Here is an 18539-nt window from a genome sequence, read left to right as displayed (position 1 = left end):
CCGCCGAGAATGGCTGTGCATGCAGTCCGACTCGGGAGTGACACGGCATCTGTCTCCTCCCGTGTTGAATTGACATCTTGTGATGACGCTGGAGTGTCCTCTCCAGTGGAGCTGAAGCTACAGAGCCTGGGCAGGGTGATATGGAGGGTCTGCTGTTGCCCATGCAGCAGACCCCCCCTCTCTTCGCAGCTGAAGGATCCAAGGGAAAGACGGAGTCGATACAGCTTGGCTTCAGGTGCGCTGCAGGAGTTGCCGGTGTTGACTACAACGTCAAACCGCCTTAGGGACTCCGGCTCCGGATTTTCTGTCGGGGTTTACTCCCTTAGCCTTTCCCCTGAAGAGGTATGCCGCAAGGCAGCGGAGGTTTTTTGGAGTCAGAGTTTTCCTTCTCTGATGTACCCTGACTGGAAGATCGAACCAGCGACACTTAGCTCGCAGGCCGACGCTCAATCCACTGAGCTAAACCAGCCAGGGCAACATTTAATCATCACACCAACCTTATTTATTATTCACATTTTCCAGAAGAAGAAACCAAGACTTAATTAATTCGTTCAAGAGTACATAGTGGCAGAGGCAGAATTCTTAACCACTAATCAATTAGTCACATTCATTCATTCATTCAACACACATTTATTGAGGGCCTTCAAGTAAAGAATAATAGTAGGTGTGAAAAATACATGATCCCTACTCTCACCTAGCATACATTTTAGTAAAGGAAACCAAAAATAAACAAGTAAACAAATATGCAGATCATATTAACTGCCAAGAGGAAAACAAACAAAGGAGGTTAAAGAGAAAAGGACGGTCAAAGAAGAATTCTCTGAGGAGGGCACATTAAACCCAGATTGGAAGGATAAAGAAAGAACTAGCTATGATCAAACTGAAGGCAGAACATTCTAGGAAACAGCATTAGCAAAAGCTCTGAGAAGGAATAACATTATGCACTAAACTAAAAAGTGAAAGGAGATAAATATAGCCAGAACGCGGTCAATGAGTGAGAGAATGCCACTGCTCTCCAATGTCTCATCTCATTACCAGAGGCCAAAGCACATAGCACACGCTGGGCCGTAATTCACCGTCCAGACCAGATCATTCTGACAGTGAAAAGGAGTTCTATTAATAATATTATGCCAAGACAATAACCAGGACTGTCAAAAACAGACAAGGACATCTGGTTGTCCTACTTAGAGCTCTTGGTAAGTAGCTCGGACTTCATCTTTAACGCAGTGGGAATCACTTAAAGGATTTTCAACATATATTTTAAGAAAATAACTTAAAATTTTATAAGGAAAAATATCATATATGGAACAGATCGGAAGGAAGGCAAGAATGGAAATACTGTAGGAAGCCCAATTAGGAGTCTGGTATGGTTGTCTGAGTTAGAGACGGAAAGTTGGTGGCAGTGATAAGGAAGCAGAAGCAATGGGTTTCCTGTGGGTTGGCTGAGAAGTGAGTGAGATGGAGAAAGGAAGAACAGGTTCTAGTTTTCTGACTTTTGAAGCTATTTGGATGGCACTAGCATTTTAAAAAGGGGAAGACTGACTTAGGAATCCTCTCTCTCTGGACTCCTTAGGGTATTGATTTAGAGAAAATATGCACAGGGAATGGTGGTTGACCAAAGAGGCCTGTCAGTCTAACTAGTGGGTGGGCCTCTCAAAAGCCCAGAAGAGCTTGGGAAGTTTATTGGTTCTTTTAAAAAAGCATTTTGTCCCTCCCAAACCCAAGTTACTATAATCCCAGGGGAACAAAGAAGCTCCTCTTGCCCACCCGGTAATGTACTCACCCCATGTTCTTTCTTGCCTAGGAGCACGTGACCATGTGGGTCTAGCAGCTACCGGGACCCACAGAAGACCGCGTGGGCTACAAAAGACTGCGCTTTAATGTATATGAAGCAGAAACTCTGGAAACTGGCTTTTGCTTTTTCCATGGCGGGACGGAGGGAGATGGGAAATTGGAAAGCCAGAGGCAGGCTTCCACACGAATAAACCATCTTACCATATACCGCGATCTCCTGTACGTGCGGGTTCTTGGAATGCTTTCCTTGCAATCCAGTGGAAGAGCCTGATTTCCACCAGCAGCTGTCTCGCAGCCTAAAACATTTTTCTGTCTGTCGTCCGTTTCTCCACTACCCAGTTTAAATGCCATGTGGGTACTGCGGAAAAGCCCCCAAAGTCTAAATTCAGGATTGATTCCAGAAAACTGGCATATAGCCTTATTCAAATTTGTAAGTTCTTTAATCGGAGAAATTTACATATACAGGCAAAGGAGCTGCTCTCAGTGGTGGCCAGCTGGGAAAACATACACACCCTTCCCAGGACAAGGGGGTCTCTCTCTTTTTTTTTTTATAAGGAGTTAACAGTAAACAATATGGTGGGCAGTCACGTAGACCACCAAAACGAACAATGTGTTCTGTAGTTAACAGATAACACCAGGCAGTTATTACACTCTATACATTCCTTAAGCTCCTTCCTGGGGGTGTGATGTTTCTGTTTGGGCAGCATTCAGTTTTTCGAGGTAGTCAGCCAAGCCTGAGGGCTACAGAGCCATATTGCATCTCAGGGCACCCTCGACAGTGGGCCATTCTATTTTCATCCATTCTCCTCTCACCACCGATGCCCAGCTCTCTCATCTTCTTTAAAATATTGAAGCCTACCATGCTGACTACATTCAAATTCTATCACTATCACTACCACTCTTCCTCTCAGTCTCATCTTTAACCTCCCTTTTATTCATTAACTCCGTCATTCATTGGCACACTTGGTAACTGCCACGATTGTAATCTTTTTACCTCAGGCTTTGGATACTACATCATATATATTTTTAAAGATTTTATTTATTTTTAAAGAGAGAGGGGAAGGGAGGGAGAAGGAGAGGGAGAGAAACATCTATGTGTGGTTGTCTTTTGCATGCTTCCAACTGGGGACCTGGCCTGCAACCCAGGCATGTGTCCTGACTGGGAATCAAACCGGCAACCCTTTAGTTTGCATGCCGGCACTCAATCCACTGAGCCACACCAGCCAGGGCTAGTCTCTCATATTTTGTCTTCAGGGAACTTCCCCCCTCAAATACCCTCTTTCTTAGTCACAATTCCAATCTCTCCTCTTCTAAAGGCTCCATTGCCCTCTCTCTAGTCTCTCCCTTTCCCCCACCCTGTCAGTTACGGACAAATTACTCTCATCAATAATTGTCAACTCCCTTCTCCCTTTTCTCCCTTCCCCTTCCTAAAAACTTTATATTTCTTCTTTACATAGTCTATTAAGAGGAACTAAACTCCTGAGACTTGAATTCAAGGCCCTCCTCTCCCCTCCCCCACAAATACACATCTTGTCTTGGTCACAATCCATCTGTTCTACTATTTCTCTTTGGTTGTCTTATACACCCATCAAATGGAACTAAGGTCATTTTGTTGGTGGCAAAATGGCACTGGGTGTTAGCTCTCAGTTCAGCAATCTTAATAATTGAGTTCTGGATAAGAAAGAATTCAGAGGTAAGACTCAAACTATAAGAAAGTTTATTTAGTCACAGAGGTAGAAGTGAGCTGTGGAAGAAATGGGCTCGGGAAACAGAGACATATGCAAAAGGGGGGCCCCATGGAGCTAAAGAGAGAGAGGCACGGAAAACGTGCCTGGGGGTAGGGGTGTGGGGGGGTGGGGAAAGGCTCTGGCATGCTCCTTAGAGGGCTGCACCCAGGTCCTCTGTCCTGAGGGCTTTTGTCTGGAGGTCTCAGGGGAGGATCTCAATGGAATATTCATCAGCTTTCCAGGTGTGTGTCCTCAGGGTTCTGGTCTCCACTGAGTCAATGCAGCTGGTCCTGACTTCAATTGTGGCTTTGCTGTCTTGTTTTGTTGCTTCCCTGGGCCTGGGGCTAAATCACAGCTGAATCGTAGATGTCATCTCCAGGGATGAATACTTAAGGGAGTGGTTGGCAAGGCCTTGTAGTTTTGCCCCTTGCTAGGCACCTGGGGCTCTCTGCCCTGTGACCCTCTGCACCTGGCCTATTGTTCCTACTGGGCTCATGCCTACTGACTACAATTTTATCTCAACAACCCATTTTTTTCTCCTCTATACATTTACCTATAATGCACCCTCCAATGGAATATGCATTACCCTAATCATAGGATATGTAAATTTTATTTACTCTTTAAGTGACAGCTTCAATTTCACCTTCTCTATGAAGCCTTCCCTCATTTCCCCTGCCAGAAGTACCTTCTATGAATTTTCAGTTATTGATTTTCTTACGGCACCTGGTTTTTATTTTGTAATAGTTATGTGTGCACATACCTGGAATCACTACCTATCGGGAAGCACTTTGAGAAAAAAAACATGTTTTATACATCTTTATAAGGCCCAAAGTATTTAATGGTATCTAATATGTAGTCAGCATCTCGTAAATGCTCAATGAAAGGGCAATTTAAATACTTAATAAAATTTCTCTGAATATTTAGTTAAAATATCAAAACATTGTAATCTAGTTATTATATTGGTCCTTTATTGTATTATGCAAAGTTACACAAATCATTGCTCCATAAATTAAGGCTGGACAGAAATTATTTTCTTATCCTACTTTTTAGTTATTAGGCATCCATTTCCACATAGTTCTTTAAAAGACCTTAACATATTTTTTCAATCTTCAAGTTTTAAAATTTAATTTTCCACCCTTTCTTGTTCTATAAGGGTTTGGGACACTTTTAGTAATAACTGGTCAGAAATTCCAGGTAAACTATAAATTCTTATTTGTTGATACCTCTATTTAATACTACTTTTAAATATATGCCGTATTTTTATGAAGTTTTTAAAAAATTTACTAATTAAGACATACTAGAATATAAAATGTCTTTCTACTAAGAAAATGCTCAAAACCAGTGAATAGTTGCCAACAAAGAACCGTATAACTTCTCTCAGATTGAGGGCAGATGGCTTTAAACTTCCATTTTCATGTTTTCAACATTGTACTTTTAAGTGCTTTTAAATTTTTATTTTCTCATTTTTCTGAAGTGCTTCTTAGATGGTAAAAATTTGAGGTTTTCTAAGATCTGTAGTTTGGACTCCTTACGTGTCCCCTGCCTCTTAACTTTTTGTTCTCAAACTCACTTTCCTTCCAAATATTCCACTACCATGAATTATATTGAAATTGCTATAGGTCAAGAAACATCTTTTTCCAAATTTTAGAAAAACATACAGCAAAGACAATCAGGAAAGTTTAATAAAGATATATTCATGTACCAGAACACTGACGGGGACTTTTTCTGTTGCCTCAAAACTGAAGACAAATACACCACTTTCTAAAGAAAACCTTAATTTGGGTACAAATACTCCCGTCAATGTTCATGAAGAGACAGTGGTGCTACCCTGAAATCATTACCCCAACACACAAGTCTGTGAACACTAACGTGTGTACGGATGGATTGGGAATGGGGAGGAACAGAAAAACAGAATGAACTGTCCAAACTGTGTGAGAATGAGTTTGTCAAAATTGACTTTTATTCCCCAGCTTACCCCCAACACAAGAGAATTTTAAAGAGAATCACTTTCAAAAGTTGAAGGCACCTGCCAAGAAAGAAACAGTTCTTAGAGCAGGGTGAGAGTCGGAAAAAAGTTATCAAGGAAAACAGCAGGAGAAATGAAGCACCCATTTCCCCATGACCTCTTGGGGAAAGGATGTTTCCTGTGATCAAGTAGGCATCCTTGAAAGCTAGTATTTATAGGCCTGCAACACTGCAAGCAGCAATAATCAGAAAGTGATAGTCAAAAACAAACAAAAAGGTCCTAAACTAAATTACTTTAAATAAGTACAAAGAGCCTAGATCAGAAGCTCTCTTTGGTTACTATTACAGGTAGCACTAGATAAGTAACAGGCACGTGTCCCTTTCCAGTTCTCTGTGCCGCTGTTCAACTCAATTCCTCTTCTTATAAGGACAGCAGTCAGACTGGATTCTGCCCCCCTGATGGTGCATTTTAACTTAATCTTATCCCCAAATGTAATCACTTTGTGAGGTTCTAGGGGTTTCCACTTCAGTGGAGTTTAGAACACAATTCAGCCCATAACACATTCTCGCGCAGCACCCCGCTGCAGCAAACAGTCCTTTGTCAGGGTGGCTCCCCGCTGGCAGTCAGTCTCCGCAATGGAAAGGACACCCTGGACACTGAGAGGAGCCTTGCTGGTGATAAGCAAGCTGTACCCCATTTATCCAAGGTCCCCATCTGCTTTGTTATGATCAAATGATTAGATTTAAAACACAGAATTCAACACACTCAAGCATATACCCAACATCATCAAATAATTTATTTGAAATCAGAATTAACATGACAGTTGTTGAAATGTTTGTTTATTCCGGTACTCCAGATCAGTTGTACGACTTATCTAGTGCAAATTACCAGATAAATTTTACATTTCTTCAGGCCGGGGGTTTATCGATGACTTCAAATTTGGGATCTAAGAAGAAGGAAAAAAGGTTTAAGCTTAGCCATGCTGCAATAAAATACCTTACAGAGAAGGCTTCGATATTTACCTCATCAATCTTCTGATTGTGTTTAGTGAAAATCCCCTGTTTCTAAATATGTGTACGGAAATATAACAATTGCCAAAGACTTATCCAGCATTTACTATGAGCCAGGCTAGTAATCAACCGTGCATATATCATTTAATTAAAACAACCACATGGAAAAGGTAGAATTCTCCCCTAATGCAGATGGGGAACGGGTACCAGTTATTTCTCTACGGTCACACAGTTCATAAGCAGTACTGTCAGGATTCAGGATCAGGGAGTCTGATTTCAGAGCCCTTTATGTTATGATCTCCTACACCAGTGGCAAACATTTATCCCAGAGCTTCCCATGCACACATCACTGTCCCAATAAAGTCACAACTAACTGACATCTATCCTCTAAAATATCCAAGTTTAGAATAAATAAGTATAAATATTTTCCTCTTCAAATGATCTTCCACAAGAATGCATTTGTGATTAAAGAGACTCACCTTCAAACTTGAAGTCAGGGAACGTGTTCATGTCCGCTTTGCCATACATTTGATTAAGCTTAAAGAGCTCCCTCTCCAGATCTTGCTGATACTCTGGGCCAATATCAACAGGTCCTCCAGATGACCTGTGTGTAAGTGAGCAAGTGAAAACTAATTTTATGCACTAGTTTAGAAAACCAAAACCACCTCCTACCCTGAGAGGTTCCGCCATTTATAAGAAAAAAAAAAAAATAACATGTTCATAAACATGTATGCTGTAAGGGAGTTATGTGATAAACTTCAAAGACGTGGTTTAACAAAAAGCTACTCAAGTTGAGGAGAGAGCACTTTTGCTGAGCTAATCAGAAAAAAGATTTCCTTTAAAAAAAGTGGCATTTTTGATCAATCATGCACTTGGGTCAGATTTTAATTTGAGACATTTTAAGACTGAAAAGCAAAGATGTGGATGAGATAAAAGCATTGGCTTTATGTGGGACTATTAAGCAGTTTAGATGGAAAAGCCAGCCGGACCCAGATCATGGGAAGCCTGAAATGTGAAGCCTCGGAGTTTGTCTTTTATTTGCTACACAATAAAAAGACATAATTAGAGATGCGCTTTGGGAAGGTTAAATATAGTACCGTGGACCAATGAGGCCAATTACATTTACTTAATTCTTTGCACAAATTTCTTGTTGGTCATAAAGTTACTGCCAGTCTATCAATGAATAACACAAAAATTTACAAGTGAAAATTTCATCAAGAGTAATATTTTCACACATGCCAATAATAAAGGTATAGGGTCTTACTTATGTTACAGGATTCTCGCCAAAAAAATAGAGACAGCTCTAATTTAACAACGTATTAAAACTTTCTGTGATAACGGAAATGCTCTATATCTCTGCTGTCTAATTTGGTAGCCACTAGCCACATTTGGCTATTTATTGAGCACTAGAAACGTGGCTGAGCGACTGAGAAACAACTTTTATTTAAACATAATTATCATCAACTAGAATTTGAATAGTCACATGAGAATAATAAGTACTGAAATACAAACAATGCAGTTCTTGATGGAGCCTTCAACCAGATACTTTGGGGGATTGTTTTCCAGTTCTGGTATCCACAAGTTTTAGAAACTGCTTTGAGAAGATCAGCCAGTCTCATCAATATACTGGTTACTGCTGGGGGTTGGCTGTTACAACTTGAATGTGTACCCTTGTGATAGAAAGGGACCACAAATAACCTAACTCCTCAACTCACTATGACTCCCAGTCCATCTTGCTCTAGATGGTGACAGGGTCAAAGCAGAAATTCAAGGGAGATTTATTTCACTTAAAAAAATAATACTAGGCATGCTGATTTATTGAACCACTTAATCTTTCAAGCATCCTATAATACAGATACTGTTATTATCCCACCCATCTTCCATATGAGGGATCTGAGGCACAGAGATTAAAACCTGCCCAATGTCACAGAGCTGGTAAGTGGCAGAGCTAGATTCCGGCGCAGCACGCATGCTCAGAACACTCCATCCACGCTGCTGTTTGCACAAATAAATGAACCAGACAGACTCCTTAGGTTCACAGCATACTCAAGGACTGATTTCTTATTGGACAAGCTTTTAAGGACAGTTAAAAGTGCAAACAGCGTCGATACTAGGATGCCACAAAGCTCCAGACAGAAGACATCTCAATTCTCCACCGTCCAGTACACCTGCTTACTAAACAGTGTGATTTTAGGCAAATTCTTAACTTTTGACCACAGTTTTCTCATATATAAAATGGATATAAATGAATAACGTTGTTGTGAGAGTTTCATAACATTGTCTTCGTTTTAATCCCTTCACCCTCTCCCTTAGTTCCAGTAACAACAAAACCTTGCTAGTAGCCCAGTCTCAACGGTCTGTGTTTTGACTCTTGCCACTTTTATATTCCACTGCTATAAAGCCAAGATTCGCATCAATCAGTACTTAGATTATTACACTTTCCTCTTCTTTTAAAGATTTTATTTATTTATTTAGAGAGGGGAAAGGAGAGAAACGCATGAGACACACGATAAGTTGCCTCTCACATGCCCCCAGCTGGAGATGTGGACTACAACCCAGGCTTGCGCCCTGACTGGGAATCGAATTGGCGACCTTTCAGTCCACAGGCTGGTGCTCAATCCAGTGAGCCACACCAGCCAGGGCAGATTACATTTTCCTAACATGTCTATCTTCCCTCTTTTCTCATCCCAATTTTCCCAATACACCATGATTATAATTATGTTCCTAATCGACCAATCTTGCTCTACCTCACCATCCTGCCCAAAACCTTTAATTTCTTACAAATGCCTTTCATATAGTATTTTAAGTGTCTGGTTTATAATCATTGCCTTCCATAGCCCCTCATCCTAATCCCATTCCACCCTTACTGCTCCCTACACTCTTCATATACCCTAGTCTTGGGCAATAGCATTACAGTGTCCTGAACATGCTTTCTAGTTTTCATGCCTTAGCTCACACCACTCTTTCCTCCTAAAAGAGATCCTCCTCCCATTTATCTGTCCAATCTTCACACCAGTTGTTCATAACCTGAGGTAGACCCTGAGGTGCGAGTGTCTATTAATGGCCTTCTATGGGTTTGAGAAACCTTTCGATCAAAATCATGTGAGTAAATTCTTCACTTTTTTTCAAGTGGGTCAATTACACAATTGACCATGCAGTTCTCAAGAGGGATGAATGGCCTCCAACACTGCCTTCAAATCCCAGATAAAACCTTCCCTTTTCTAAGACACCTTCTAAAATGCCTCCAGCTAGAAAAGAGCATAACTTTCCTATGACCTGCCCCAACACTGAATGTGCCACTACCTCAGCCAGCATCTACCCCTTTTTCCCTTATAGTGTATTTACTTGCTTACAAACTTTCTACCCTGGGCAGATATTAAGAATACTGTGAAAATGCAGTGTGGCTTCGCTCTCCGAGGTCCATCACAATTCATAGCCCAGTGCTTTGCACGTGGTAGACAACTAAATAATTTTTTTTTTTTAATGAAACAATTAACTGATGTATACTACTTTTCCAAAGATTTGGGGGTTGAATTCGATGATGCTGAGGTCATCATTGATCCCCAAAACTGTGTGGTACTGTAATCATGTTTTTCCTGGACTTGCCTTATACCATTTTCAGAGTCTTCTGTCTTTTGATAGTCCCAGAAAAATGTAAGAATAAAAAAATTTTAAGAAAAGACTGTGTTTCTACATTTCCCTGCAATCATGATATAAGGATTAACAATAAGAAAATAGAATAATTATAACAATAAACTTTAATAAAAGTTCCATGAACGTGCACTCTCCGATAACTGATGTAATAATGAAGACGGTTGGCTACTAAGTGCCTAAGTGGCGGGTAGCAAATACAGCACAGATACACTAACCAAAGGGATGACTCACATCCCAGGCTGGACAGGACAGGAGAGTGGGGGATTTCTTGATGCTACTCAGAACGACATGCAACTTAAAACTTATGAGTTGTTTATTTCTGGAATTTTTCATTTAATATTTTGGACCATGGTTGACCACAGGTAACTGAACACCCAGAAAGTGAAACCGCATATAAGGAAAAACTACTGTATAGTTCCTTAAGGGTTCCCAGGATCCTATGTACCTCTACAAATGGACTCTAGTTTATAATAAATGACATTATAATAAGGATATATCTAACATAACAATAAATTTAACTGGATTCTCCCTTGGAATCCATATAGAAAAGATAAAATGTGGGACTTAAAATAATTAAGATCTTACCTCCTTCTTTTGGCACAAATGAATGTCTAGGCTCAGTGAAGGTCTTAAGCCACTTTGAAACACCAAGTAATTTTATTAACACCTCAAAACTTACATATTTTGATGACTTATATTTACATCATGGTTGATTATCTACCCACTTACTGTCGCTTAGTTTTGTATTCTCTAATCTTGTCCACGAAGAGTTTCTGTACAGGATCAAGATCCTTATTCAATGCCACCGCTGTGACACCAATATTCCTCCTCAGATAGACTGAGACGGCAGACTGAATGACAGAGGAGAACCTGAAGAGCCTCTGAAGAATCATGGTGATTCTGTTACTGCAAACAAGCACCAGAATGTTAATACACTTTAATATGTATACAATTGTAAAATACCTCTAAACATATCATATAGTAGGAATCTAATTCTCTCAATTGCTACAGAACTTAAAGCATACCAGAGCTCAGTCAATGCTACAAATAGTCACCTGATCCCAGCTCTGTTCCGCACTCTACTGCCCATTGCAAGTTTTACTTCTTAACCCAAAGGCCCTGAGACCTAGAAGCAGCTAGGAACTCAGGTCTGTGTGCAGCTCCACTTCAGTTACAGGCAGGAAGAGCGCAACACATGGAATGGGGTGTTTCTTCTCCATGAACTTACTAGTCTTGGTCAGGGGGAACAGGCAAGCTAGGATGTTAGAAACTGCCCACCCGCAGCAGGAAAAGAACAACCCTGACCCCCAGATTAATGTGTTAGGTTTCCCTGACCCTCAAAAGGGAGCTGGGCAGGGACACTGGAGACAGCTGCCTTGGTCAGGATTGACAACCTAGAAGTTTCTACTTCACAGACCCAGAGAGAAACTGCTCTGCCTGTTACAACTGCAAACCTAAGTCCAAAAGAACCAGCAAGAAAACCCACCAACAAGAGAAAATCAAGCAGGACAAACTAATCAGTGGGCTAGAATTAGTAAAGGAGATGAAAATCTGATTTTTCAAAATAAGGACTTAAAGACTTCAAGTCCTTAAGACTTGTTGAAGCTAAGACATAATTTTCTAATTATGAATTTCAGTAGATAAATCAGGGGGTGATCTCAGCTGAGACCTCATTTAGGGTCTTGAAAGACCAAATACAAAAAAAAAAAAAAAATCCCACCTATATGAAAACAGGAATTCCAAAAGAAAAGGAACAGATAAGGAGACCATACATAATTAGAAGAAACTCCCCCAGATTAAGAAAGGCTGAGTCTACTAAAGTGAAAGGGCTTACCAAACTCTCTGTTAGAATGATAATAAAAAAGTCACACCTCAGTACAGCCTGGTAAAATATCTGAACCTTAAAGCAAAAACCCGGCATGCTAACGCATGATTCCTCCCCCTGCAAATTACCTAATAATAACAATAACAATAATCATTGTCATGCTGACACTGGACCCAGTGGGAGTATACAAACTGTGTCACTGGTCTACAGTTAATACAAAAATTGGGAATAAGTATTTATAGACACTTCTAAGCAATCTGGCATGTTAACTTACATCTGCCGAACTTTTTAATTAAAAAAACCCAATGTTTCCTTTTTGTGTCTTCATTGTTTTGTCTTTCATATAATTTTTCTGATAATTCATTTTTATTATATTCTTCAAAAGCATCCACAAAGGTCGGGGTAGGGTGCCCTTGACCACTGAGAATCTGAGAAGCCCTAAGCTACAGGCGAGCAGAGCAGCACAGTTCTCAAACAGGGGTGGGGGTATCTGGCAATGTCTGAAGACATTTTTGCCGTCCCTAATGAGATGTTACTGGCATCTAGTGGGTAAAGGCCAAGGATGCTGCCAAACACCCTACAATAACAATAACAGCCTTCCCAGAACAAAGAATGATCTGATCCGGAACGGCAATAGTGCCAAGGCTGAGAAGCCCTGGAACAGCATATAAAAACTACCAAAAGAACTTATACAATCCACAAAATACCCTTCACCTGCCAGGGTGAAAGCAAACTATTTGAAGAAATTCAAAGAATTCATCATAGACCATTCTTATACCACCTCAGAAAAAAGTACTTGAGAAAAAGACTCCAACCAGTGAACGACCTGAAGCTGCAACTTCTTACCATTCTCATGTTACATACACAGAAACTGGGGCTTAGAGGGAAGTACCTGGTCCAAGGCTACGCAGTACAATCTGACTGGACAGAAACCCGTTTTTTAAATTGTGCAGCTGAATGCATATATTCCTTTCGGCACCTTAAGGACATGCTTAACACTCAGCAATAAGGGCAGCCCTAGGTATTCCGCAAGGTACTCCCATAGATGAGGTCTGTCCGCAAGAAGTCCCGCCACTGTTAACATAACAAGACCGGTTTGCATGACATGGATGTAACCTGGCAGCCAAGGAGAGTGGGCTGGAGTGCACATGTGTTAACAATGATTTCACTGTACTTGTCAGTGGGGGTGTTCGACGCCACTGAGTGAGCAGGTGTACTGTGTGGCCACAGTATCCAAAATGACTGAGCGAGTAGAACAATGAATTTGCATCAGATTGTGTGTGAAGCTCGAGCACTCCTCCTCAGAAACTATTTGGACAATTCAGAAGGCCGCGGCTATGGGCAGCTGGTGACTGGCAGCTTCACCTCCACAGTGTGCCCACTCATGCATCACATGTCCCAGTTTTTTGGCAAAACATCGCATCACCCAGCTGGCTCACCCCCATTACAGCCCAGAGTCGGCACCCTGTGACTTCTGGCTTTTCCCAAAACTAAAATCACCTTTGAAAGGGCAGAGATTTCAGACTGTCAGTGAGATTCAGGAAACTACAACAGGGCAGCTGATGGCCACCGGGAGACCTGTGTGAGGTCCCAAAGTGCCTACTTTAAAGGGGACTGAGGCATCACTGTCCTAGGTACAACGTTTCATGTATCTTCTCCAATAAATGTCTCTCTTTCATATTAAATGGCTGGATACTTTCTCGACAGACCTCATATTCTCTCCCTGCACCCCTTAAGGATTACAGGAAGGTGTTCTTACCCTTCCTTCACAGGTAATAAAACTATGTCTAAGAAAGGTTATTAAATTGTTCATATTCCCACAGTTAATTTGCTCTGATTGCAAAAATCATGTTATTCCTACGGCAACATGAGTAAAATCCTTTTTCATGTTTTCAATTCTATCATTTAAGTACTAGCGACTCCCAAATCACATCTCTAATTTTCTTTCTTTTCCTGAATTCCTAATTTACACATTCAACAGCTCACATTCTCTCCTAAGTTCCTTAGGGCCCTCAAATTCAACTTGTTTTAAAAATAAGCACATAATGTCACTATCAAAACGTGTTTTTTCCTTTATTCCACTTTTCATTTTTTACCAGTGACTAAATATATAGCGAGTGTGGACTGCCCACCGACCGGCACAAGACACGTGCTATTACACAAGAAGGTGTCAAGATACCAGCTGTGATGAGTTCTCTGTCGGAGTACTACGGAGTGCCACAACAGCCTGTGACAGGGATTTGACAAAAATAAAAGATTGGGGAAGGCAACAAGAAAAGGGCAGAGCCTGCACAGAGGCAGCTGGGCTCTCCTGTTTACAGTGAGGAGCGACAAGCCAAAGGTCAGTCCTTCTGCTGCCTCTTCAAAGCACATTCTTAAAGCCCATTCACAACCTGCCTCTCCGGACTCCCTTTTTTGCTCCTGGAAACCTTATGCTCGCATGCGCACTCTGGCCTCTCCGCTAGTTCAAGCACCCACCCCTCCGCCCCACGCAGCGACCGGTTCCTCGGGATTGTTGAGATGTAGGATTGTGCAGGAAAGTAAGTGGAAAACACGGCTAGCAACATTTTTAAGTGAACTGCAAATTTTTAAAATGACTATCACTCTTATCTCTATATGGTGCATGCTCTGCTTTAAATAGTTCAGAACGATTTCTCGCGCGCCCAGGTTGGGTAGGCCTGGCTGCAGACCTGTCCCACGAGCATGAATGACCTTGGGCTGCTCCATGCCGGCTGCGGGTCCATGAATCCCCAGAGCTCCTGCAACCCGCACCACCCCGGCCTGCCCTCAGAGCGGGTGTTAATAACAAGCCATATATATCGAGCCTAAGGCCAACTTTAAAAGGCCTAAAAGCACCGAGGTCTACAGTGACCTCGGGCCAGGCCGTGAAAGTGCCCGGGTCAGTAAAATGCTCTCTCATGAAGGGCAGAGGTCATAGGCAGCCGGAACCGGTGAACAAAATCTGAATCGGAGTCCCCAGAGATCAAGCAAGTCCAGCTACCCTCCCAAATCACCTTGCACTCACACTCCACCAGCCTGAGCCACCGCCGCCGCCGCCGCCACCGTTCTACTTCCGGCCCTGGCTCCGCCCCCACCCGCCTACCCGCCATCGCAATGCATTATGGGCTGCCCTTTCAGTCGGTCGGCACTCACCGGACAGGAAGCGTCTCGGAGACAGTCCGCGACCGGACGGCTCTAGGTGAGGTAGAAGGCAAGTAAGAGGAAGTGGAGGGTAAGTGCTTCCGGGTCCCCTAGCGAGTCCTCCGCCATCTTTCCTACTCCTCACTTGATCTTTTTCCCTCCTGGGGGGGGAAAAAAAAAAAAAAAATCTTGCTGCCTACGCATGCGCACTTGGACTGGCCTGTCCCTTAGTTCAATCCCTCCCTTCCCGAGTCAGCAGTCGTGTTCCTTGGGTTGTTGAGGTGTATGAACGTACCGATAAAATGACGAGAGTGTAAAACAAAGCGGACTGGGGCGTTGCGTTCCCTTGTGCCTCGTGAGCCCCCGTTGCCTCGGGCGTTCGTTTCGCGCAACCTGCTGGGAGTTGTAGTCCTGGACCCGGGGGTGCCTGGGAGGCGGGAGGGGGTTTGGAGTTTCTCAGCGCCGATTCCGCGGGAAGGGCCCAGGGGCCTCACACTTGGAGTCCCGGGAGCTGCAGGTTTTACCGGGAGAGACGCTGCACGTGGAGCCCGCGCCACTGCTGTCCTCTGCCGGTTCTGGAGCGCGGGCGGGGGCGACCGGGTCGATTCCGGAGCGGGTGAGTGCGGCCGCGAAGAGGAGGGGAGCGCGGGCCCGCGCGGGCCGGCTTCGTTCCGGGGCCTTCTCCCCAAAGCGGCCCCCCCGCGGCCGCTTCTGTGTTTTGTTTCCGCTGGTCCCCGGCGCTGTGACTCCCATTTCCGTTCGTGGAGACTTGAGGGAGCCGGGTGGGGAGGGGCGGGGAGGCTGTGCGGGGAGCGGAGAGGAGGGGCGGGGGGCGCGCGGCGCCGGGTTCTGGGAAGCCGCGCGCCCCCGGCGCCCGGGCTGTTCCTGTCACCTTTGGCCGCTCTTTGCCTTCACCGTTCCCTCGTCGACTGTCCGCCTTGGGCCGCATTCTCTTCGGTCGGGATGTGATCGTGACGCTCCGGGATTCCCAAGGCAGAAGCAGAAGTGGGGCGGCCGACTCGGCGATCCGCTTTCACTTCAAATGCAGTTGTCTCTCTAGACTTGTCCCGTAGTTGCACCACAGCCACTTACTAATGTATATAGTGTCCATTGGCTTTCTTTTAAAAAGAGGTCGTAAGACAAGGGGAAAACAAGGGGTTAATGTAGTTGGCCAACTTTTAAAGTTTTCTGTGTGCTGGGAGACGAGCTGTTTCCGCGTGTTTGCGTTTAAGGATCCCGGTTCGGTGGGGTTGACGGTAGGGAAGACTGCCTGCTAACTGCGCTGCAAGGTAATGAGTCGTGATTTAGAAACGCGCGCCGCGGGGCTGGCCCGTGGAAGGAGCGAAGGCTTAGACGGGCTCACTTGGGCAAAGGGGAGAACTGGGCAGTGGCAACATTGTTAGTTAGTTCTGTGTTACCTGAAACCTCTGAAGAAACGGCTCAGCTCTTTTCCTGCGACTTGAAGGACATAACCCCCCGCAGGGTTGGATCCAGACTTCTTCTCAGGCCTGTTCTGACACTGGGTGGACTTCGGTCAGTTTTACCTGGACTGCATGTACAGGACTGTGTTAGGAGGGATGTGTGTGTAGTCTTGAAGTGAAATAAAGACTGAGCCTGAGACTCCTCATCAAAGCATGTGGAGGCTGAATACTAAATTAAAACTGCTTTAATTTCCCTCCAACTTCTATATACAGAACTTCAAATCTATAGAAAAGTCGAACAGTGAAATTATACAGTGAACACCTTCCCCCAGTGGGGAAGCTTACCAGTTGTTAATCTTTCTCCACACTTGCTCCCCCTGCCCCCCCCTCCCACTAATATACCTGCTTTACTTTTTCTTAACTGTTGACTTCATTTCTAAAAACAAAAATGTGTTTTAATTGCTTCTGGTATTTAAAAGTATTTTTTTAGTTTGAGAAAATGTGCAGTTGATCAGGTAGGTACTCCCAAGATTGTACTTATATGTTTGTATTAAATACATGTTTTACATATTGTGTATTTAATATATATTATGTTAAAGATGGGTTTATACTATACATGTAAGTATTGTTCTTATTGGGAAAAATTGTCTTAAAGTCTAAGTTAATAATATGTTCCAATGAAGAAGACTAATGCTCAGGTTTAACTGTAGCTCCAAAAGAGAATATTAAATGTAACTATTCTAAGGAACACTAGTCTTCTCTGAGCTTTTTAGTTAAATTAGATGTGTATCCATTTTGTGAAGCTTTCCAAACCCCAGGTTAGGTTTAATCTAGGAGAAACCAGGGTGTCAGGCAGCCTGTAGATGGAAAGGCTCCAAGCAGTGTTCTCTTCTCCATTTGAAGTTTCGAAAAAGAATCTGTTTCCAGAAAAAGAGCTAAAGCCCACTCCAGCAGTGATATTAAAGATTTGGACAATTTCCCAAATCTCTCTTTTGCTTTCGAGACTTAATTTAGGGAACTGAGAGAGAAAGAGAAAAAGACCAATTTAGAGACTTAAGTATTTTTTCCTGAAGTATTTGGGGTTCTTTATTTGGAACCTTCTAGGACTGATCTAGAGCTTTTTTGGAAGATGACAATAAATTTCTTTTTAACAGCTACCTGTTTTAGTGTTTATATTGTGGGGAACCACAGGTAACCCTGCAGTTAAGCCTTTAGGGCCATTTCTCAGGCTCTGGTTAGTTCCTCATATTCTTTTTTATTTTTTCCAAAGTTCTGAGAAAATTCATTTGTTTCCTAATTTTTTTTTTAATTGGTTATGGAGAGAAGAGTAAACCCCTTTACAGGCCTGCAAATAAAACATAAATATCTCTAAGAGTTCTGTTTTGCTACAAACCTCACCATTTCTCACTTTTTTTCGGTACACAGCAGTTTTTGTGATGTTGTGTGTGCACATTATTTCCGTGGTTTTAACTTCTGGTCGGCATCCGCGGTGCGTGCTGCCTTCCCATTTTCTGCGCGGCAGTGCTTTCCTCCCACGGACCCACTCGTGTTGGCTCCCGCTTTCCGCTGCCCTGCCCGGCTTACCCGCCACTGTGGGACCGCCCCTGCGATGCTCATCCAGGGCCAGGAGGGCGCGGCCGTGGGTAAAAAGCTCGCCTGACTTGACCAAGTGCCGCTGCATTTCTCTCCGGAGTAGCTGGGCCTGTTACTCCGTCAACAGAGGCAGAGGATTCTTACGTCCCCATGTCCCTGCTGATTCTTCCCAGGACGGCACTCCACATTCTCATTTTCCACACACACGCGATATAAAGTGGCAGCTCCTTGTCTTAAATGGCATTTTTCAATTATTTGAATTTGAACATTTCATCATATCTTTAGCCATTTTGGTTTTTCTTTCTGTGAATTTTCTTTTCCTATGCTTTACCTGCCTTTCTAATTCGTCCTTACTTTTGGGGGGTTGTTATCCATTTGCAGAGTGTACTGCCCATTCCAGTTATTATC

General features: G+C 43.1%; 3 protein-coding genes across 8 annotated transcripts in view; 2 read left to right on the top strand and 1 right to left on the bottom strand.

The window, feature by feature from the left end:
• JAM2 (junctional adhesion molecule 2) overlaps positions 1–1969 on the top strand; it is a 56160-nt gene extending 54191 nt beyond the window's left edge. Inside the window, exon 10 of the mRNA XM_090272772.1 lies at positions 1805–1969. Within this exon, the coding sequence (XP_090128898.1) occupies positions 1805–1828 (24 nt within the window). The 3' untranslated portion in view covers positions 1829–1969. The remainder of the gene's footprint in view (positions 1–1804) is intronic.
• A 4292-nt stretch (positions 1970–6261) lies between these two features.
• ATP5PF (ATP synthase peripheral stalk subunit F6) lies at positions 6262–15261 on the bottom strand. Of its 3 annotated transcripts, none has more exons than XM_090272736.1 (4): positions 15130–15261; positions 10881–11057; positions 6977–7101; positions 6262–6433 (listed from the first exon to the last, which is right to left on the bottom strand). In XM_090272736.1, exons 2-4 carry the CDS (start codon positions 11042–11044, stop codon positions 6396–6398), a joined length of 327 nt encoding a protein of 108 aa, XP_090128862.1. In that variant the 5' UTR covers positions 11045–11057; positions 15130–15261; the 3' UTR covers positions 6262–6395. The 3 variants fall into 3 exon arrangements, with proteins under 3 accessions (XP_090128862.1, XP_090128852.1, XP_090128842.1); XM_090272726.1 differs by lacking the exon at positions 15130–15261 and adding an exon at positions 15002–15082; XM_090272716.1 differs by lacking the exon at positions 15130–15261 and adding an exon at positions 14991–15076.
• Positions 15124–18539, top strand: part of GABPA (GA binding protein transcription factor subunit alpha) — a 26299-nt gene continuing 22883 nt past the window's right edge. The window contains exon 1 of one of the 4 annotated variants that reach the window (XM_090272684.1): positions 15124–15208. The gene's annotated coding sequence lies outside the window, so the exon portion shown is untranslated. Of the gene's footprint in view, positions 15209–15378; positions 15734–15931; positions 16214–16961; positions 17054–18539 lie in introns of those variants that run through there. The other 3 variants (XM_090272674.1, XM_090272703.1, XM_090272693.1) reach the window with 3 other exon arrangements.

Source organism: Furipterus horrens, unplaced genomic scaffold (assembly GCF_987537825.1).
Source record: "Furipterus horrens unplaced genomic scaffold, mFurHor1.1.pri manual_scaffold_1, whole genome shotgun sequence".
Lineage (NCBI taxonomy): Eukaryota > Metazoa > Chordata > Mammalia > Chiroptera > Furipteridae > Furipterus > Furipterus horrens.
Note: the sequence above shows the minus strand (reverse complement) of the source record. Positions and strands in the feature narration are given on the sequence as shown.